Source organism: Sinocyclocheilus rhinocerous, unplaced genomic scaffold (genome assembly GCF_001515625.1).
Source record: "Sinocyclocheilus rhinocerous isolate Xijiao unplaced genomic scaffold, SAMN03320098_v1.1 scaffold2465, whole genome shotgun sequence".
NCBI lineage: Eukaryota > Metazoa > Chordata > Actinopteri > Cypriniformes > Cyprinidae > Sinocyclocheilus > Sinocyclocheilus rhinocerous.
In genome coordinates this window covers 31726-54788 of record NW_015653000.1, presented here as the reverse complement: position 1 = coordinate 54788, position 23063 = coordinate 31726, and the positions used below count along the sequence as shown (strand labels likewise).

The 23063-nt window shown below is 39.8% G+C and overlaps 1 protein-coding gene across 2 annotated transcripts in view; it reads right to left on the bottom strand.

Annotated features, from left to right (window-relative positions):
- LOC107715436 (collagen alpha-1(II) chain-like) overlaps positions 1 to 20662 on the bottom strand; it is a 45595-nt gene extending 24933 nt beyond the window's left edge. Inside the window, exons 1-26 of one of the 2 annotated variants that reach the window (XM_016521581.1) lie at positions 20395 to 20662; positions 17705 to 17911; positions 15332 to 15348; positions 14992 to 15024; positions 14713 to 14745; positions 14552 to 14605; positions 14220 to 14321; positions 13649 to 13726; positions 10581 to 10625; positions 9955 to 10008; positions 9580 to 9633; positions 8637 to 8690; positions 8383 to 8436; positions 7019 to 7072; positions 6880 to 6924; positions 5682 to 5735; positions 5061 to 5105; positions 4892 to 4945; positions 4488 to 4586; positions 3396 to 3440; positions 3073 to 3171; positions 2344 to 2397; positions 1509 to 1616; positions 1230 to 1283; positions 607 to 705; positions 469 to 522 (exon numbers count right to left, since the gene is read on the bottom strand). In XM_016521581.1, the coding sequence (XP_016377067.1) occupies positions 469 to 522; positions 607 to 705; positions 1230 to 1283; positions 1509 to 1616; positions 2344 to 2397; positions 3073 to 3171; positions 3396 to 3440; positions 4488 to 4586; positions 4892 to 4945; positions 5061 to 5105; positions 5682 to 5735; positions 6880 to 6924; positions 7019 to 7072; positions 8383 to 8436; positions 8637 to 8690; positions 9580 to 9633; positions 9955 to 10008; positions 10581 to 10625; positions 13649 to 13726; positions 14220 to 14321; positions 14552 to 14605; positions 14713 to 14745; positions 14992 to 15024; positions 15332 to 15348; positions 17705 to 17911; positions 20395 to 20488 (1743 nt within the window). In that variant the 5' untranslated portion in view covers positions 20489 to 20662. The remainder of the gene's footprint in view (positions 1 to 468; positions 523 to 606; positions 706 to 1229; positions 1284 to 1508; positions 1617 to 2343; positions 2398 to 3072; positions 3172 to 3395; positions 3441 to 4487; positions 4587 to 4891; positions 4946 to 5060; positions 5106 to 5681; positions 5736 to 6879; positions 6925 to 7018; positions 7073 to 8382; positions 8437 to 8636; positions 8691 to 9579; positions 9634 to 9954; positions 10009 to 10580; positions 10626 to 13648; positions 13727 to 14219; positions 14322 to 14551; positions 14606 to 14712; positions 14746 to 14991; positions 15025 to 15331; positions 15349 to 17704; positions 17912 to 20394) is intronic. The other variant, XM_016521582.1, reaches the window with a different exon arrangement.
- Between the last annotated feature and the right edge of the window lie 2401 nt (positions 20663 to 23063).

Sequence of the window (23063 nt, the reverse complement as noted above, 5' to 3'; positions counted from 1 at the left end):
CCCTCAGTCGTGGTATGGAAGGGGGGAGAGTGCGCTGTCCATTCCCCCCCCCCACCTACAATCCCTGCCGGTACAAGACACGAACCCCCAACCTTTGGGTTACGAGTCCGACTCTCTAACCATTAGGCCACGACTTCCCAAAAAACTTTAGGCATTTAACAGACTAAGAGCTGGTTCACAAAGAACATGTTTTTCCATTTCACTATGCTACTTTTCCAAGTTTTGAATAAAACAAAGATTACTGGAGTACAGATTTAGAAGAAAAGTCTACTTCCGTCTTTCTGCTTCAAAGTTTCATGTCACTTGCCACTTCTTCCTTTGTAATTATTTGTAAGATTTACAAGCAATGTCTGAGTTTCTTCACCAACTATTTTTTTTCCATGTACATTGTGATGTCTAAGGCTGACATCTAAAGAGCAGACTGTCAAAATATAAACAAAATAGTTGTGTAAAACAGCGTCTACTCACAGAGGGACCAACTTTGCCCTGTGGACCAGCATCACCTGGACGTCCCGTCAGACCCTGCATAGCCAGAATTATGACAAGCATGTAAAATCAGTATCAAACCTGTTTGAGTTCACACTGCAGACAGATCGACTGATTTACCCGTGCACCAGGCAGACCCGGTTCTCCAGGCCGGCCAGGATCTCCGCTGGCTCCCTTCGGCCCTGACCCTCCTGGAGCTCCACGCTCGCCCAGAGCGCCCTGCAGCACAAACACACGCCACACAATGGCAGAAACTGAACTCATGCTGTCATCAAGTAATACATGATATGCTTTCATAACCATGTGCTAACTAATCATTTGTTTGCAATGTAGTAAAATGGAGTCTAGACTGAAGGGCACGGAGCTGCATATGGCGGAAGACATTTTGACAAAAGCCACCGTCACACATTACATCTCGTTGATTGCTGTAAAATTCTTGAATTGCCCTTTCTGCCAAATGTTAAGATACCATTCACACATCGGAACCAAAATACCGCTAAACTCTCTGATGTCAATCACCGGAAATTACCTTTATACTGCATTTCCTTCATCTGCGACATGAGAAACACAGCTGTCAGAACTTTACTTCGTAAGTAATTTACTGGTAACGCTACTTCTCTTCCAGGCACATTGCCAGAACTTATTTACCAGAATTTCTTAACATGATCTCTGAACAGTAAAATGCTATTTTTCCTGAAAGACTGTACGTGTGATATGAATTACGAACATGTGAGGCATCTCACCTTTGGACCAGCCAGACCATCTTGTCCAGGAAAACCTCGATTACCAGGAGCTCCCTGCAGAAAACATGTCGTCCTTGTTTAATGTTATTTATAACATGATGTAGTATAAAGCTTCATCTCAAAGAACTACACCAGCCCAATCTAACCAATCTAAACTGTCCTTAAGAGAGCTGATTAACACCTCCGTGTATTTCCTCGTATGGGTCACGTATAGAAGGTACCAAAGACTCAAGAAAAGCAGATGAAGTTCTTATGTATTAAGAAGAAGCTGTGTCTTACTCTCTCTCCAGACGGCCCGAGGGGTCCAAGAGCACCAGGCTCTCCTCTGAGTCCTCGCTTCCCTTCCTCTCCGGCAGGGCCAAGGGCACCTTGAGGCCCAGCGTTACCCTAAACAAACCATCCTTTATTTAAAACCCACATTTCCATTTAACTATGACAGCCGTAAGGCAACACATTTAACTCACGTAAAGCACTAGCCAGCTGCTGAACTTCCATACACTGCAATCTCTGACAGATATGCTAAAAGCCTTTACATTCACATACACAGCACAAAAACACACTGATAGTAGGTTTAAATGCTACGGACTGTAAAATTAATAGATTAGTTACTTTTAATTTAAATTATTTTTAAAAAGTTCTACAAAACATGGGATCATTTCATTATACACATCGAGAAGAATGTAGTCCTCCCTCTTTGACACCCTCTCCCTTTTTTTATTTGTTTTTTGTTGTTTTTTTAAGATAAGAGATGGTTATATTGGAATGGGGATTTATGGGAAGAAAAAGTGAAAAATGAATGAAAGAATGAAAGTGTTTTTGTCACTGAATACTTTCAATGTACCTTGTTCTGAAAAAAATATATAATTCAAAAAATATATATATAAAAAGTAACATTTTAACATGTTAAAAAGAAATGTAAACTTTAAGAATTATGTTCATATGACATTTCTTTAAGTTAGCAAACATTCTTTATGAAAGAAGTGTTTACAGTCCATTCGCTCCTTGTATTTCAGCTTTGTTTGTAGAATACAGTGCTGCAGATTATGAAGTTTTTATTTATGAAGTTAAATGACTATGAATAACTTCTAGTGTGAATGTAAGGAACAGAACTCACAATTTCTCCTTTAGGACCGGCCTCACCCTTGAACCCTGCGAGACCCAGATCCCCCTAAAGACAAACACACACCAAAGTCAGACAAATTAGTAAATGTATTCTCATGATCTCATCTATTATCAGCATTTTCAGAAATAGACCAGAAGATGTTCTGAATGAAGTTTCCTGATGTGATTGTAGGGTCTATGGTTAGAAGTCTTTTTTTTTTCACTATAAAGATGTATAGTTATTTTTTTTTCAACACCAAAAATACTGTCATTAATAAAAATAAGAACAAAATTACAAACAATAAGACTATATATATATATATATATATATATTGTCATATCAACCAACCCTGGAAAGGTTTAATGTGTGTTAAATAAAACAGATCTGTGAAATGTCTAAGTGTGTATTATGGCACAGGGCAATACTTCATTTATCACATTGTCACATTGAACTCATCTCTAAGCTGGAGAGTTTAGCTCATCTACACACTCTGATACACTTATCATAAGAGTCCCTGATGATGTCATGGTTTTGTGTTTGCTTTGGTCAGTTGCGTACGGTGTATGAAGCCACAAGAACTCACTCAGTAATTTAAAGTAGTCTAAAGGAGTTTAATGTACAGTCAATCAGTCATTCTTGCTAAATAACTGTCTGGCTTCATTTTGCAGAGGAGAATGCTTGACTGAAGATTATCCCTTACTCACTGGTGGAAGATCATTTGAAATGAACACAGAAACTCACAGACTGTCCCTTCGGCCCCAGAGGTCCAGTTGCTCCCTGAGGTCCAGGAGGGCCGCGAGGGCCTGGGAAACCAGGAGCGCCAGCTATGCCTGGAGCACCCTAAGAGACGACACAAATGAGTGTGTGAAAACAGGATCACAAAGAACTCCAGTCCCTCACTTTATCTACTGTGCTGCTTTGAGAGAATCAAATTAATGCAAGTGTTTCTCACAAAAATTCCTGAAACAGGAATGATGTTCAGATGAACTATTAAAGAACAGCTCATTCCCAGTGGATCACAAATACACTAAATCTTATGGCTCTTTACATGCACATGTACGTACCACTGATCCTTTGGCTCCGGGCAGGCCATCAGTACCAGGGTTACCCTGCAGATTGAGTGAGAGCACACAGTCAGAGAGTCACCGTGAAGAATAGAACAAAGGTGTTTCCTCCTACACAGTTTAAGCAGTAATATTTTTGTTTAATCTATTTTTGTTAAGTCTCTCCTCAGCAAAACTCCAGCATAAATGTAGAATTACCAAGTCAAAATAAAATGGATTCAATTCAGCAACACAACAAAATGAACCAATTTTCTCCCATCAACCACTGGGGGGTCGCTGTGTCTTGTTGTGCTTACTGTGTGCTTTTCTCTGAATCTGATTTCCTGTTCTTGTCTTCTGCTGATTGCCTCTAATAAGTCTTCATGTATTCTCTGACTGTCCAGTCCAATTTAATGCCTGTATAATACCTGTAGCGATCCATCCATTATGATCACATTCACTGCTCAGAACCTTTGAGCCAATTATCTTAGCTGTAAATGTCATGTGACGAATCACTCTGGAGTTGTGAGAAAATGACGTCAAGAAAACATGGACTGGAACACACAGTCCCGCACCCTTCACTGCCGTCCATCCTGAGCTGTGGCATCAATGACAGATATTTCTTCTTTAAACCATCAGCTGGTGGAAATTAAATGTCCAAATCCAAAAGGAACTTAATGTAAGATTGAGACTGCTGAGTAAACTCTGCCCACCATGATGGTTTCCACTGGTTTGGCTGGTCTAGTTGAACAGTTTAGAGTTTAGGTTTTGGACACCATTCATCTGGTCAGGCTAAACCAGCTTATGCCAGAAAACCAAATCTTGACCTCTGCTCTTTCTTGCAGAGAAATGGTGTTGTCATCAACATCAACGTCAATCATCAACGGCACTTGTCAGAGTCATGCTGCATCTGCAGGGCGTAACTTCATTTAATTGGCCATGTCAACAGCAGAATGTTTCCGTTATCCAAAGTGACATACGACACCTCTGGAGTAACCTGAGGGGCCTCCGACGTCGTTCAAGGGCACAGTGAGGATGGTGATCGAACAATATAGTAATTTTAGTCATTCTCGATTGTAGTAAGACAATAGTAATTTTTTAGCGGTTACTCACAGAGAGTCCAGAAGGTCCTGAAGATCCGGGGACACCAGACTCTCCGCGGGGTCCTTGTGCTCCCTCAGGTCCACGGGCTCCGGTAGGTCCTGCTTCACCCTATGAAGGAAAAAAACAACATGATACATACTGCTTACACACGACTATTTCTTCTCAAGATCAGCAACATTTTCAAATGTCATTTCTAGAGCCTGGGTTGTACATTCATCTGTATTCATTTGGTCATAAAAAGTGGTCTAAATAGCAGAAAAATTACAATCTGAATGACCTTACAGTCTGATGTGATATTTGATGGTGAATACGACGGTTTCTCAAAACATTCGCAAATTGCTATTATTATTTGTATATATCTATGATAACGTCTAATTTGTGTCAGAGAAAGGAAGAATTAGGAGACGTCACACCTTAGCACCGGGGGATCCTGGGAAACCGGGAGCGCCAGCCGTACCGACTGGACCCTGTTAAGACAAACAACACGAGTTGTACACAGTGCTTCAGTTACTCGAACAATCCTCAAATAAAATGAACATTCATGCAGAGTTACTGCAACAGATGATGAAGCCTCAAACCTACAGGAGGACCAGCAGCGCCGGGTGAACCATCATTCCCACGAGCACCCTGATCAAACACAACACCACAGACATTTCAAATGATCAACATCCTCACAGAATCCACAAGCGTTTTGGTGAAACACTTCATCTTGTGATACTAGCTATCATTTTATTATCATTTATTATCATAATCAGAGACACAGCATATAGATTTGTGGGATCAGCATGTCAACAGCCATTGCGAGAAGAGGGCGAAACACTAATCTAATCAATGACTTTATTACTGTAAAGTAGATGCTGTATATTTCAACTCATATTAACATATGCTGCTGTACTATTGTTGTGTGACAGATTCTGGTTTTGTTCCATTTAACTACAGTGGCTAGAAATGTTAACGCACAAAAAGAAGTACGTCATATTGATTACTTCCCACGTCTGAGAATGAGATGCATAGGCAGAACAAGCCAACCAGTGCGGTAGTGCAAATTTGGGGTCAGAAACATGACAAGAGGAAAACATGACGCAGACACTAACTTATTATCTACTGAGACAGATATAGAAATACATTTATAAAATATCAAATATCTGTCAGTGTGCTACAGAAGAAAGAAAGAAGGTTAACGAAGAAGTGAGTGATTCTTACAGCAGCTCCGGATGATCCTGGACGCCCCCGTTCACCAGGTAAACCACGTGGGCCCTGAAGAAACACACACACAAATAAATCATTTATTAAATGAATATGAACTGTCTCAGATGCCAATAGTGGGATGTAGAGAGCAGCTCAGATCATGTTCATATTGAGATCTGAGCACAGTTTGAGATACTGAAACAGTCTCCATTTGATCTCATTACTGTCTGTGAGTTGTTAAGAGATCTCATGTGCGTTTGCTCTTTCCTGTGGGGGAAATTTGGTTGCAATATTTGTAATGCCATATTTATTCACTTTCCTAATGATAATGATAATAATAATAAGATTTATTTATATAGCGCCTTTCCAGTGCTCAAGGATGCTTTACAGTAAAGATACAATTAGAAAAGAAAAACATCAGTGTAATAAACAAAACTGACAAACTCTAGTACAAGTGAAAATTTTGAATGAAACACAATGAGAAAACGGGACGTAAAATACGAAAGATAACATTCAGAAAACAAAGGGATGTAGGGCATAACTTACAAATGAGAACATTCAGAGAACAGGTGAGTTTAAATTCAGACATATTATTGACACAGCGGAGAGACTGACAGTCTGGGTGCAGCAACACTGAACGATCTATATTGGTTTCAGCATCTTTGACACTAATGAAACGACGGAGGTGAGCAGTGTGGCGTAATTGAAAGAATGCTGATTTGGTGAGAGTTAATATGAGCCTGAAAGGAGAGAGATGAATTGGAAATAAAACGTACATTTTTAACAATACAAGATGATCTAATAAGAGTACCAGCTGTCTCACAAGAGAAGTCATTAGGAGTGCTAGTGAGTGACTGGGTTCCAACAATAATGATCTCAGTTTTATCCATGTTTAGTTTCAAATAATTAGAGGTTAGCCAATCTTTTATTTCATTCTTGTCTCATATATGCTGATGAGCGTGAGCCCATGGCAGTCTGTTTAACAACGTCTGAGAGCTTGAGATGATCTGACTCTGACACGCTGCCAGGAGAAATGAAATGTTTACTGTGTGTGTACTGATGTTTGTTTGAATCTGATATCGGTTCAGGTGTTTAAAACAAACTGCAGCTGCATGTGTGTTAGGAACAAAAATGTATTCCAGAGAAACAACTGAGGTTTCTAGTTACAGCTGCAGTCATTTGTACAGGACAGCAGTTGAGCGCAAACACCTACCATTGGTCCAGGAGCACCACTTTCTCCAGGAGACCCGGCCTCACCCTGACAGAGAGAGAGAGAGATGGGTCGAACCGAGCATCAAACCCTGAACTACCCATATATGTAATGGTGGAAATGTGATTTGTGAAAGTCATACTTTTGACCCAGTGGCTCCGGACTCTCCTTTAGCACCATCAAGACCTGAATAACCCTACAAACACACCACAGATCAACACATTTCAGTGATACTGTCATCACAATGATGCTAAATGATGACATTACTACAGTGCTGAGGTGAGACCCTACAGGCAAAACCATTGGGTCATTCCGTTTCAACTCAACCAGAGGTCCCCGGCTCTAATTTTTTATTTTATTAATATTTTTTCTGAAGAAAGATGAACATGTATAGTGAGGAAAGCCAAATTATTAAATGTCATTACTGTCATTTTAAATATTCCTCTTTAAAAGAAAAGAAGTATCATCTTTATGTAAAGTGACCCAAATTTGGTTTTTGACCACTGAAAATGTGTACAATTTAACAGTTTACCCCTGGTCCACATTGAGATCCCAATATATCCAGAAATGAACCATACAGGGCCTTAAATATGAAGATGCCAAAAGGAAAGTTTGTTAAGACCCAATGTCTAAAAGCACATTAAGATATATTTGTTACTTCTTGAGTTACAGACATGCAAACTTTGGAGAAAAGAACTTGAAAAGTGCTCTTTCCCTATTTTTGAACTGTCACCATTGGCCCATAATGCAACAAAGCAAACAGATTTTACTAATAGAGCTGCTAATATCTGTGGAAAAATAACATCAAGATGCTGTCATCTTTCTGAAGTCATTTTTACCATCCTGTAATTTGGCTCTGAATCTCAGATGAAAACTGTCTTTTTGACCCCCCTCTACACAATAGTGCATTACTCCATAAATATACATGTGACATTTAATATTTTGGTGTTCCTCACTATACACATTTATCTTTCTTTAGAAAAAATATTAGCAAAATCTAAGCTGAGAAAGTTTCTGAAATTTGACACGGAATGACCCCATTGCTTTTTCATGCATTGGTCAGATTTTGAGATTTTGTTCTATTTTGCTTTTACAACAAGTCTTCTTTCATACTAGTGTAAAGGAAACATCCAAAATATGCATTTGAGTGTTTATTTTATCAGTCTTTATATATTTGCATCCATAGATTTAAATTCCAGTCCATATCTTTAAAGATATTTTTCTCCACTTCATGAGCACTTACATACACCAAACCATACACATTTTTTTCCTGTCTATATTCTGAAGGGTTTTATTTATGGGTTTGTTCATATAACATTTGATTTGTACTATTTTCCCCCAAAAAATCTGGTGAAAATTGAGTTTTGGAATACTTGTAAGTTTTAATGTACTGTGATCAAGCACCTGGGGAAGTCAATAGTTAAGAGTGTTTACCCTATTCACCTGTAGTGTCTGGCCTTAAGAGACTGACCACAAAAAGATCAGGTGATGAAAAAGTGCACTAACTCTGTGTCCCTTGATTCCAGGTAGACCTGGTGTTCCTGGGAATCCACGAGCTCCCTGTGTTGAGAGAGAGAGAGAGAGAGGTATGAGGCGAGTGGAAGTATTCAGACGTCTCTTCTTTCTTTCTCTGGCCTGCGGCCACAGCAGCGTCTCACATCTGGGCAAAAGCTTGAGAGCCGCGGGCAGCAGTCACTGCATCGCTGTTCTTCTCACATGGATAAAGCACTTTAACACTGTTTTAATTTAAAATGGTTCACCTGAGGCCCGAGAGGTCCACGGTCACCAGCTTTCCCAGCTTTGCCTGCTTCCCCCTACAAGTGAAACAGAGTGATTTCGTACATGAAGCTTAAAATGAAACTCTGAGCACAACGTGTTCGAGTGAGCGCTACTGTACTCAAATGTCATCTTGTGGCAGAAAAGTGTAACTACAAACCCAACAGGAAATGAAAGATTTGCATTCATGCTTCAACATCAGAGCCGCAGTTGGCCGTGAGCAAATGCTTAGAAATGCTTTTTCACATTTATCTATTTCTAAAGCACTTTATACTATACAGATTGCTTCACAGTGATTAAAAGTAAAATAACAGCAGTAATGTTGTCTATTCATCAATTAGGAAAAAAATTCAGTTTCAGCTGTCATTATTCAGATCAGTTCAATTCAATGTTATTTTAGTATCACTGAGATACAATTATAATCTTTATTAATATTTATCAGTTTTTATTTTTGTTGCCTTGATAAGTAGCTGAAATAAAAAGTTTTATAATATATAATATCCTGATTCGGTTCAATTTTTGTTCTCATCCAATATTGTCAGTGCAGTAAAATCGATTATTTAAACTTAATTTAAAAGGCATCTGCTGCTGTTCTGACACCAGTGACTTTAAGACACAGAAATCTTTCAGCACGGTGTGTGTGTCATGTGTGATGTGGGCGAGAGAAATGGAAGGAATGGAGTCTGAAGAGAAGAACAGCTGGAGACGCCAGAACAGAGAAAAACACCTTGGCGCACGTTTCAAGAGGGGCCGATGAGAAAGCGTTGGGTGGGTGATTTGGTTGTTTGTCTTTACAGAACACATTCTTTTACTATGTGCATAAAGAGTATATGTGCATTTACGCTATGAGGACGAATCAGATAACTGTGTAAGCAGGTCAATCACACTAACAAACGCGCCGCTGGATGTTGACGTGAGAGTACTTACATCATCTCCTGGTTTTCCTGGGGGACCAGAGGGGCCACGAGGACCCATTGGGCCCTATCGAGAGAAAACAGAAATCTGAGATTAGAGAGGATGGGACATGTGAATGATTTGAGATACGAGTGAAAACTCCATGCTTGGTGAGAACAACGCTGAAGTGTATTCAGTGCTGATTTTGTGGTCTGTGAATTACAAAAATACATAAACGAGTCCAGCGAGCCGTGTGCACCTCGCTGACCTAAACACAAGATCTAGAGGCTTATTTCAATTAGAATTATTATGGCTAAATGAAGTGGCATTTGCACACTGGGAGACTGAGTGTAATGGTCAGTAATGAGGTCTTTTATGAAGGGCGTTTCAGGTCTTTTGGATACGTACGAAGGATCCGGGCTCTCCGGCTTCTCCAGGGTTGCCTTGAAATCCTTGTGGGCCCTGCAGCAAAAACGAGACCGAATTCACATCACAGACGGTGCATTCAGTCTCATGCCAGAAACAATATTTATATGATCAGTAAGTGTACAGTGAGAAGAAGTACTATTGGACTGCTGGAGCAAAAGCTGCTTCTGCCTGAAACACAGGACGAGTCTGTGTATAAAGACAAACTTTTTCCAAGATCACTTAGTTTTCATGTAGCCCTTGATATAAACAATATAATTAATAACAAGAAAGCATTATTTCACTTAAAACAAAACTCTACTTTTAAAGAAAAAAATCAAAAACATATTCTCTGTGTAAAGAAAAGAGATGAAATGAATGATCTGTTTGCATGATGGTAGAATGAGGACAAAGCCCTACGGCTTACAGAGAGGATGAAAGTTACTAGTGCTAACCTGCGTGTGTGGTATGTTATTATTATCTTCGGGAAGCAAAGTATCATTTTACACACACTATTTTTGCACATCTTTCACAGAATAAAAACACACTGACTCTATTTTACAGCTGTGTCGTTACTTATTATGGCATATGTCACATGGATGAGGTGTTTATGGAGGAAATACACTCACAGGAGATCCATTGGGGCCTGGTGGTCCTCGAGGACCCATCGGACCCTGAAGAACAAACAGAATAACAACAGAAATCAGGGAATGCGTTCAGTCATACAGTATGAGGACACACAACGGCACTGCCGTTGAGCAAACGCTGTTTTGTAGCTGTGCTGTCCTAATGTGCTTTTGTGCGATCTGCTGAGAGTGTGGTGTCTGCTGGTGTTCATGGGAAGCCCTCAGGACAACAGAGCGACTCGCTGAGGCAGAAACACTTAGAGAAATCCACACACTCACTCCAGCTTCACATGCAGGAAATCAGCTTAGCTGCTCTGAAGCCTTGTGACTTACAACCAATTAAATGTTTCCAAGCTTTTTCACCAGTGACATGAAGAAAAGCGTCAATCAGTACACACCGAATCCACTGCAGGATAATAATTCATCTGAGAAAAAAACATCAGCCATGCTCAAACAGATACTAATCATAATGGTTCTGAAGCGGGTGATATTCCAAATTATAGAGCTTCTTCTTCATTCTTATTGAGGAGCTTTTGCATTTGAGTATTTGTGATAATATTTGACGTGTTACTTTTAAACGTAGCTGACTCATGCATGCACTAGTATTTACTAGCATTTAGGTAGCTTCTCCTGAAACCACAGAAAAATCTCAGTCGACACGAACTGAAATGGGGCCGAGCTCCTGAATGACTCTTATTGTTTAAAGAGACGGATATATAAGTTAATGCAGTGGGAGTTTCCTGGAACGATTAAAACACTCTGTGTTCCTGCACGTCACATCACTGGGCGTCTGCAGGCTGAACGTGGAGCTTATGGAATCTCTTTATGTCAATCAGGACAAACAGCAAAGTACACACAAATACACTTTCAGATGTTTGCATGCTGAGAAAAAAAGTAACATTTTGGGAGCCATCTAGATAAGTTTAAGAGCATTAAAATAATCCATTTAAATTATATTCCTTTTGTTAATTACTTTTTTGTTTGTTTTATTTCACAAAATTTTAAACATAATTCAAAAAAGCCCATAAAGACTTATTCATACACATTTCAAAATTGTTGAGCATAATATACACAAAAAAGCCATAGGCTTATTTTCATTGTGGTCCTCGGTATTTCAACAATGGACAAACAAATCATAAATGGAGTGCAATCAACATCCAGTTCATAAACTCACCAAACTAAATTCTATAAATCAATGGTAAAAAAAAGCCATTTTTAACTTCCCTTCTAAAAATACTATCAACTTGTATCTGTTTAATACACCCAGGTAAATTATTCCAGGCAACAGAGCTAGTATATAAAAAATATAAACCTACAAGGATAAATATCATTACTACTTGCCCTTGTAGAACGACAGTGAACCTCTCTTACAAGTACATAATATTCTAACAAATACCTTGGAGCACTTTTCTTTAATATCTTATACACTATCACCAATTTAAGAAAAATTATCCCTTTTCAACTTTTAAAAAACCGATTTCCCTATAATGTTCATCTCTCAAATACTTCTGTGGATGTACTTTCAATATAATCCTACACAACTTCTACTTAAGAGTAGTCTGCAATTTTCTTTTCAATTTCTTTGTAATACCACTATACCAAAGTGTTGCAGCGTAATCATAGTGTGACTGCACTAATGCACTACCTAACATTTTTAAGGTTTGAGCATCTAAGAAAACCTGTTTAGCTAAAAAATTAAATTTGATTACATATTTTTGAATGGGCTAATTCAATTTTTAAGCAAGATAATCAAATCCGTTTTTATTGAGTCTACCTTCAGCCCTTACAGTCCTCATGTACCTGGTCATGACAACAGCATTCTAGTTCAAAACATACATTCAGCTGCTAGCAAGCGCTTGTGAAGTTCACTGCTTGTGAAACCATCAATGTGACTAGTTTTCTGGTTTTATCTGGCTGTCAACTGGGTGGGATTTTTTAACTCTTGTGCTGTGATGAAAATCTCCTGATTTTGGAACTGACTGATCGTAGGCCTCACTGATCTGACCTTATGATGGGCCAATAGGGTCAATATGGGGATGATGATTTCAACTCATCTGCTTTCTGCCAATTCCACAAACACACATAAAAAAAAACTATTATCTAACAGTTATAACAATTATCTAAACTTCCATATAGTTCGGAGAGGTCGAAGTGAATTGCTAGGGCGACTGCAGGCTTCATTGCACAGGATATGATTTATAGAAGACCCAAGCTTTTGCTCAGTGCTGCACTTGTGAGGTGTTGAGTGTTTTTCATTCCAAATGCCTCACAAATGCATCGTTTATGCTGTCTGAAGTGGTTACATGCAAATCTCAAAATGCTTTTATGATAAGAAATGAATGTAAATACAGATGCTTCAAAGAGCTGTAAACAAATGGGACAAATGATCTGATACAGTTTGACCCAAAGAGATCTGTGCATTAGTGTGAATGCAGCTGATTAGAACTATCATGTCATCAATAATAATCAAGCTCACACTTTAGTTCACTGAACAATTCTCACTATTAACTAACAAATAACTATGACTTTTGCCTCGGTAAACTCCTAATTTGCTGTTTATTAATAGTTAGTAAGGTAGTTGTTAAGTTTAGATATGGGGTGGATTAAGGAATCTAAAATATGCTAATGCAGAATAAGGCATTAATATGTGCTTTTTAAGTACTAATAAACAGCCGGTATGCTAGTAATATGCATGATAATAAGCAACTTGCTAATAGTGAATAGTGTTCTCTAATCTAAAGTGTTACCATAATCAAACATCAGTAATGCTGAAAAAAAGGGTAACACTTTACAGTAAGTTAACAGTACTTAATGCATTGACCAACATGAACTAACAACGAAGCATATATTTGTATTGAGAATCGCTGGTAATGAGCAGTGACATTTTACACTAACCCTTAGTGTTTACTGCTAAAACAAAATGAGAACAAGATGCATTAGAATCAGACTATTACACTATGAATTGTAAACTAAGCAAAACATGAGGCCAGCTCTATGCAGTACAATTTTCAATAGCAAAATTACATGATTATAGAGCGATGCCATTGCAAACGTTCAGGTGTGACGCTCACCATTGGTCCTTGCATCACTCCCATTTGTGCTCCTCCAGCTTTGTCATCAAATCCACCAGCCATCTGAGAAGCAAAGTTCTGAAAAAAAGAGCAAAATCATTCAGCATCGTCAAAATGTAAAACGGTAATACAATCCACAAGCCCACATATGCCTAAAATACTTTCCACAGATACAGACATGTGGCTTGCTGTCTGCTCGAGCTCTACATTCTCCTTAGGCTACTTCATTAACAGAGGTTGATTAATATACAACAGAAGAAGCGCTGGAGGTAAAGTGTTTGCCACAGTCTGAAAAGCTCTTCTCTTCTCTTTCTGCTGTCAGAGTATCTGCTGAATGCAGGTAAAGGACATGTGGCATCTGTCAAACTCTCACCCCCCCCTTTCTTTTTCATCCTATTTCTCTCACCCTTAATCTGCCTGTGTTTGCTCACTCCTGACACAATCAGCTGACAGCGTATTTCATATTTCATTGCATTTCAGTAGGTGAGTATCATCTGATTTGTGGTTTAGGTCCCTTTTTTTTATAGTCATATGGAGAATGACTGTGTCTATAAATTTCACAAATACTTACTCCACCGAGGCCTGGAGGTCCGTTTGGCCCAGGCGGTCCAGGAGGGCCGGGGTTTCCAGGGGTCCCCGGCTCACCATCTCTGCCACGGGGGCCTGGATTTCCCTAAAGACAGAGACAGAGAAATGCAATAAATGACTTAAGATTAATTAAGATCTTGAGATTAATTCATGAAAATAACCTCATAACAAATATGTTCCTCTCTTATAAAATGTCTTGTTTTCTGTGTGTACTGCCCTGGTATGTCTACTTCACTTCATTTATTTGTCAGTCTAGAGAAAATCACAAGAGGAGCCTGAAGCACAACAGAAAGTCTGACAGGAAGTGGAGCCCACCTTCTCCCCCTGCTCTCCTCTGTCTCCTCGCGGCCCTTGTTCTCCTGGTGGTCCCTGTTTGGTAAAGGAGAGAAAGTAAATGGTGTGTGTTTCTAAGCATGCTGCAACACCACTGCTAAAGCAAACCTAGAGAATCCCAAGAATGCCAGAAGTATTTGTACCATAGGACCGGCTGGTCCCCTCGGTCCCACAACCTGGGGGAAAAATCAACAGAGCATCAGTGTTAATTACTGGGAGAGGCTCTACCATTTCAAACAAACACGAGAAGAAGATCAAATCCACAGAATCCACTCAGAAATCTGTCAGACTTCATTAGTGCCGTGTTGATGGATCACTGTGGCAGTTTCAGGGTGAAGTAGCTGACACACACACACACACACACACCTCAACTGTGTCGAGTGACAGCACACACACATCACTGATAAAAGTCTGAAGCTTACATCTGTTATGTCTCCTGGTTCCCCCTTTTGTCCCTGTTGCACAATGGGGAAATGATGATATTAGCCACATTAGAGAAAATATTTCCTTAAAAAAGCAAGAAATGATGACCCTTTCAAAATCACTATGCTATTGCGGTCACATCTTCAATGGCATTATTCAGATTAATCTTGAAAATACAGCAGTACAGAGACAGCATGGCCTAAGAGATTGACTTCTATGTCACACACATGCACACATTAACTAACATTTCAGACCAAACACAGCATCTCTAGACAGGATGAACCTGAGACTTAATCATAATCTACAACACTTTCAAACAGACATTAAACACAGACTCACCTTAGCACCTGGCAAGCCTGTTATTATCACGGCGTGAAAGATAAAAAACAGAGTGTTAAAAGAGCATCATGTAAAAGCAAACCTAAGTTCTGTTTTTGTTGGCAGATCGAAAATGACTTTACTGGTCAAAAAAAGAAGCGGTCATATCCACTGCATTCATTTCAGCCAGTACAGATTCCACCATCACAGTCGGAGTCTTGAAGACTTCTAACTGCAGCACACTGTCAGAGCTTCGATATTCTATATAGACTATATTTTCACTGTAAACAGTGCAGCTGGAACCAATGCATGTATTCAGGCACTTTATAATGATTATGAATCTAATGATTTCACTGTTTTTGTCTTGAATTCCCACAGGCATCATCTGAGACAGTTCTCTGTTTACCAGTGACTTACATGTTCAGACATGCGCACAAATCTATGGGTTTTTAGCCAGAATGATTGTTTCCGCAAATTGCTATGTAATGAGTTAGTGAGAATTGATTAAAGCGACTCACTAAGGGTGCTTTCGAAACTGTTTACATGATTTTTGGACTGTTCTAATTATAATGCTATTGTTTGCATTCAGCTGTTGTGAATCTGCCACAAACCAAGATCAAAACATCAGATGTACTATTTAGTTTTACTTAACAGTGAAAGATTATGTTACATTCTTTGTGCATAAGTTGAGTAGCAATAAGCTTAGCTTTGTCTATTTTGTGATGTCACAAAGTAACGCTCATTAATGTCATGAAGCACATTTAGGTTACCTGTATTCCTACTTTAAGAATTACTGGCTAAACAAAAAGATTTGATTAACCTGAAGCGTTTGTCTGCATGGCACATTAATGTAATGAAAGAGGAGCAGAGGAGCTGCTGACAGTATGCAAATAAATCAGGGGTTTTCAATCCGGAATCCTGGAGGGTTTCTGTCCTACAGAGTACATCTCCAACACACCTGCCTGGAAGTCTCTAGTGAATCTGAAGTCCTTGATGAGCTGGTTCAGGTGTCTTTAATTAGGGCTGGAGCTAAACTCTGCAGGACAGAGACCCTCCAGGAACGGTATTGGAAACTCCTAACAATCGTTAATGCTTCAGCGTAAATGTACTGTTATTTTAAAGACGTTGGTGGCCCGTTGTCGTTTACCCTCGCTGCATCTCGTAATAGATCTAAAATATGTCATACCTGTATATTCCGACAATAACACACAGGTTTTTCAGCCAAAAGGGTCAACCCTCTTAACCCCCCCACCCCAGCATCTTTAAACAGGTCATAATGTCAGGTTTGACGATAAATCTGACATTATAATGCTTGCGAGTTAGAGAGATAATAAGAAAAGATCACAGTTTACCCATACATGAACTGAGGGCAAACTACAACCTGCCACTAACGTGACAGACAAAGATTGGTGTGCCGTTCACATCTGATCACGGGACATGATAGCAAACACAGAGAAAAACACAGTAAGGGCTTTGATCTGAAGCAGATGTCAGCGGCGGGAGGCTGATGCACCGGCTCCACTTATTCAAATCGCCAGATTGTGTATTCAGAGACGTTTTCTCATATGCACCAATGGTCTCCATGATCTGCTCAAGCTATGATGCGTTCAGGAAATGCAGCCCAGTAGTCTCCTTTTTACCCCTTCTCCTTCCAAACTGTTCATAACTTTTTTAAGTCAGTTACGTGAAAACTTGAATTGGTCTCATTTGAATCCATAAAATAAGACTCATTAACTACACTGTGAAAATGTAGGGAAAAAAAATTTATACATAAATAAATAAATCTGTGAAATTTAAAGTAAAAAAAAAGATTACATTTTGTATATGTGTGTCATATGCACAAATACAAAACACCACCATGGTAACACACATGACACTAAAACTATGCAATAAACATCAATTTAACAACATTAGATTTAACTCAAAACCCTAATGTACATAACTGCTAACACGAGTAAAGGCAGATGGAGACAAATACAGACTCATGCCAGATTTGTTTTGTTGTTTCCTTTCTTTGTAAAGAAATGAGGAACTTTTGTAAAGGTGACCAAGAGAAATCACTCAAAATATAAAGTTCCTTCCATGACATTAAGTCAGAGATGAAACTCTATACCATGTCTGTTCAAATGAGGCTCTCTCTAAATGATTCCCATATGTGTCCATCACACTCCTGCCGCCATTGATATCCATTCCAGACAAAGCCAACACTGCGTCTCACTAGGGTTAGTCTTTTCTCATTTCAAATTGTTTGCCAGGTTGTTTTGGGATCATTTTTTTAAAAAGTCATCCATGAATTTTTAAGATGCTTTTAAAAAAAAAAAAAAAAAATCCATCAAACAAATATGAATACAAATGTAATTTATTTATAAAAGCAAGAAATAAATAAATTACGACCAGGGGAGGAAGGCTGGTCAGCGGCACAGACTGGACAGCACTCCCCAAACGGGATCTCGGGTTTGGGACAGTCTTTCAGCTCCTCACAGATGATTTCGTCGCACAGGACCGCGCCGGTGTCACAAACACAGATGCGACACGGCTCTGGTTTCCACACGTCCTTGTCCCTATAGAACTGGCCGTCCTGCGTACAGCTGCCTGGATCTTCTGTGAGGAGCGTGAGCAGAGGAAGAGGAGGAGGAAGAAGAAGCGGGAGGTGGCTGGGTGAGTGGGTGGAGAGTTAAAGCACAGCGCTTCAGGTAAAACATACGAATCGCTGTCAAAATGACATTAAAAGGCCATTAAATCCATGATTTGGATTTGAAATCCCAAACCAAATAAGCTTCATGATTAGTGGAACATGACTCAGGTAAATCATATTAGTGGAATGCATACAGTAGAAAGCATTAAAAAGTGCATCATTTTAGATTTTCAGTGCACAGGATCAGTGCTTTTGTCTTTGCTGTCATCCCGTTATTGCATTGTCACGCTCATTCAAATGCACACCACAAGATGGCAGCACAAAACTAATATCAATGAAACCAGCTAATTAACAGTCATTTCAAAGTGCAGTTCAAATCTCACGACATTGGCCTGATTTACTGCCCTCAGCCGGGACGCTTCCAGGTTGTTTAAAACACACAAGCTGCCCCGATTCCTGATACCACATGAAACTTTGTGAATAAAAGATGAAATGCTGTTCAATTTAATATCACCTGATTCAGTTTAAACACAGCACATTATATACTCAAATGACTTTTCATTCAGTCAGTAGCAGGTTATTCGAGCTCATGAAATCACAGGCAGTTGTAGACAACCGGGGCAGTGAGAGAGATTGCGGGTAGTCAAATAAGCACTGTTTGTTTACCTTACAGGCCTGTTTATTTTCTGTAAATTCCAACAGACCTCATATGGCGATGAATGACACCTTTCTGAAAAGTGAAGACTGAGCAATTCACAAGCTTTTGCCTATTCTAAACACACAGCTCTGGCAGTGTGTGTCTGTACGCTGCCAGAGCAAATATGCCAGAGAGAGCGGAAAACGGACAGCTTTCACTCACACACACACACACACACACACGCTTCAGACCTTCCTCACAAAAGTCTTCATCAGTCTTCCTTCTATTCTGGTTCTAGATCCGCTGCTCTACTGTCTTGAGCTACAGAAACGCAACCATGAGCTCTTTTTCTTTTTTGAAGTGGAAAATGGAGGAAAACTCCAAATTGGACACAGGTGAGGGAGGTCTCTGGTTTCGGATTGTGTCTTTCCTTTCTCTCTTTTCAACTTCTGTGTAGGTTAGGACATCCATATGCTAGTTTGGATGCCTCTACAGTACGTAAAATGATGCCATGACTGATGGGTTAACAAATGGCTTTTGAGCTGGCGACCCAGACGATCTGTGACCCTGCTCACTATGGGGAACTCTAAGGAAACACTCATATCCCTCTCTGCTACAATAACCCAGTTGTTAGCTTTTGCTCTGTTTCTTTTCACTCTCTCTCTCTCTCTCTCTCTCTCTCTCTCCCTGTCTAATTTCTTCTTTTCAAATTTATTTTATTGTTATTTTTACTGCCATTTTGAAAAATTCACTGTGAAATATCTTGCAACTTGTTTACTGGTGAGCTTATTACTCCTACAATTCCAAAATATGGTCAAAGGAATGTGGCTTGCTGAATTATAAAAGCTGCCTCTGTCCTTTTCATGTTTTTCCAATAGCTTTTCGCCAGACAGTCTTTCCTGCTTTCCCTGGACTATTGTATCCCCTGGGTAATTTAGAAAACAGATGGAAGCACTTTAACTGTATGGAACAGTAACTCTGGCAGAGGCCCACCGCTGCTGACTTCAACTACTGATACACCTCTGGACCTTTCACAATTAGTCAGCGCTCTGGATGAGTCAAATAGAAAAGCAGTGCTTTCTGAATCCCTCCAGCTCAAAATGATAATTCGAAAGTGTTTGGAGCATCTACCTTTTGAGCAAGCCTGGATTTGCCCCGGTGGCCCCTGACAGCAGAGGAATGCACTCTTTTACAGGCCTGACCAGCTGAGCCTCCAGGCCATCAGGAGGGCTTCAGCCAGCAATGTATAAATAAAAGAATGATAGAATAAAACAATGAGTAAGTAAATAAATCAGCGCTGTGTGTGTGTGTGTTTGAAGGCTTTAGGAATGTCCCGCAGGTGTCCTGATGGATGAAATACCCTGAATACCTTCAGACTGCTGCTCAGTGCTGTTCGTTAGTCTGCGCTTCAATATAAACACATTCTGACCAGGCGCTATGAATCCACTTCAGAAATGCCCTAGACTAAATAAATGAAAGAGAAGGCGTTTTTTTTATTCCCGATTTCCTCTCATGTCTTTTTCTTTCTTTTTTTTTCCCCTTATAACAGAAAATATTTATTTGGTCTGGCTTATTTTCTTTGTTTTCCAATAAAAGCACTGTCAAATACTGTACACATATATTCCTCAATACCTTTGCCCCGCGACTTTCAACCTGGCAGAGCGCAAAGTATTATCTTTCATTACAATTTATGCAATATATTCAAGAATTGCCGTTTAAAGAGATTTAAAAAGTCTTACAGCACAAGTGCATTAAAGGGAAACGTTTCTGAAACTTTTGAGCGTAAAATGAGAAAATGGTGGGCAAACTCACGGTCATCCTCCTCTTGGCATTTGACAATGGCCAAAAATGCGACTAGTGTTGCCACAAATAGCAGTAAAGTCCTAGAATCCACCAACAGGATCATATCTAAACTGCAGACATGCGGTGTTAAAGGAGTGGAAGAGAAATCGCTTGAATTTAGTGTTTTCTCCTAGTGACAGGCATGAAGCATTTAGTCCAGAATGGTGGACAATGAAGCTCAAGACTCCTGCAGAAGCTCTGTGCGGACTGATCCAGGGGCCGCAAGTCTGAGTCCATGCAGCACTGAATGGAGAGCGTGCATTCGAAAAGAAAAATCCACCCCTTCCCCCCCATGAAGCTGAAATCGGAGAACCTTTGCCCTGCTCCCTCCTCTCGCACCCATTCTTTAAGAGCCCTCCTTTCAAGTGCAGCTGAGAGAAAGGAGCCCAATAAACCTCTGCCAAGAAAACAATCTTTCAAGAGCAATTATTCACGTTTTATGCATTACAGTCATTCTGAAAGAAATGTACATCGGCTATACAGGGATTTAAAATGATGTACAATCAAATCTGTACTGTACTTAAAATAAGGCATGGCTGTAAATGTATTAAAGAGGATATTAATGTTACAGTTTTACACAGGGGCATCATGCACTCATTATTTTTGAGGGTGCACAAGTGAATTGGGGGGGTCGGTTCATGCCATAAAATATTTTTAATACGATTGACTTTCTATTTAATGTGAATTTTATAAAAATTGTAAGTTACTAATTATAACACTGTACAGAAAGAGAGCAAAGAACATTTACATTATCAAAGAATATTATCATTGACTTCAGTATAGCCAGAGTTCAAATACTCTCAAAATCTCCCATTATAATCACTGAAGCTGTTTACACTGTGAAATTAATATCTTACTTACATTCGTATGTACATCTGCACTTGTTGTTTCTGATGAGAAAATGAATTCGCCAGAGATCTGATTTCAGTCAGCGAGCGAGCGCAATGAACAAAACTCCGGTGTTTCAGCGATGACTCATCTGAACACCTCTGATTGGCCATTGCATTCATAAGCTCAACAGAATCGTGTGTGATTGGTTAATGCGCAGCGCTCTAAAAACGCATCTGTCTCTGGATCAGCGCCAGCCAAAGCGCAAAAGCAGATTTGAATTTATCAGCTGGTGATGTGCCGCTCATCACACCCGTGTGATTGTATCAAATATAAAAATTATTATTCAGCTATTTTTGTCTTTTGGAAGTTGATTTCCAAATCCACTTGGCTCAAAATTCTGAGGGGGCCCGTGCCCTCGGTTTAAATGGACACGACACCTCTGGTTTTACATTTTCATGAAGACATTAACATGTTTATTTCTTGATTTCGTTTTGGGGGTGTACTAGAACATGCTCTCATGCTTGGTGGTTCGAAAAACGCATTATTTTTCACATAATTTACATGATTACAATACCTTTCTCCCCAGCCCGGCACAAACGGCTCGATTAGTTCTGGGTTTGATGAAGGCCCGCCTTCCGAAAAACGAAATGTGTGGTGATTGGTTAGCTGTCCTAGTGCGTTGTGATTGGCAAACAGCTTAGACAGTGTTTCAGTACTGCCCCGCCCCTTGCCAAAGCAGCATGATCCGTCTGCTCCGGTATAGTTAATGATGGCGTCAATATTACCATATCAATTTGAGCCAGATTCAGACCCCGAGAATATTGAACAAGAGCATCGCGCAGAACCTTTGCACGCACGGATATTGCAAGACATATTAGAGTGGTAACTAGGGTTGGGCCGATAGACGATGACATCATCCATTGCCGATGGCTGATAGACATCACGATGTTAAGCTGGCAGCGTGATTCCCCCCCCCATACCCCCCACAATCCGCCGCATCCAATACCGTTTTCGGAAAGAAAATGACGTGTATACTGTACGGAACCCGAACCCCTAAAGGGAATAAATACGAGATGGGAGGAAAATATATATTTCAATACTTTCTCTCGCAGTTATATCACTGGGTAATTATACTGTAGGCCTATATAAATTGCGGGCATCATGGAGCCGCTATTATGCCTGGCATTGAAACTGCTTTTGAGTGCACGATCGCTTTTTAGTTTCACTTTCACTTACGAGATTCGCGATCGCACGTACTCTGTTTATACTATGGCGCAGTACTTACCGCACATTTTACAAAATTAGATGATTTGTCAGTGGTGCTCAGTCATCTCTCCTACTTACTCTGTTTATGTAAGTGAAATTTTATGTACTGTAATGTAACAGGCAACCGTTAGCAAACGTTATTTGTTTTCCATGCCTTTCTGAATACGGATTCACGCTTCGGGTACACCCCCTACCCGCTGAAAAATAATTGCATTTACTATGTACAGATAAGTGCAACGGTAATATGTATTATGTTTATTTCAAAAATTCAGAAATTTAAATGGTACTGTAAATATGCCTTGCTGTCAATTGTAATAGTTATTTATGAATTACTTTACATATTACAAAACATGAAGTACTTCTTCTTCGTCGTCGTCTTGTCTGATGCACTCAACCAAGCGTTCTAACCACGACCTCGCCCCTCGCCACCCCACCCCCCAACCATTCGAATTTCCGTAGGTGGGAATTATTTTAATGATATTCTAATGGGCTGCTTTGTGACATCACAAAACCCGGAAAACCACGCTGTAGTCCAACCGAGC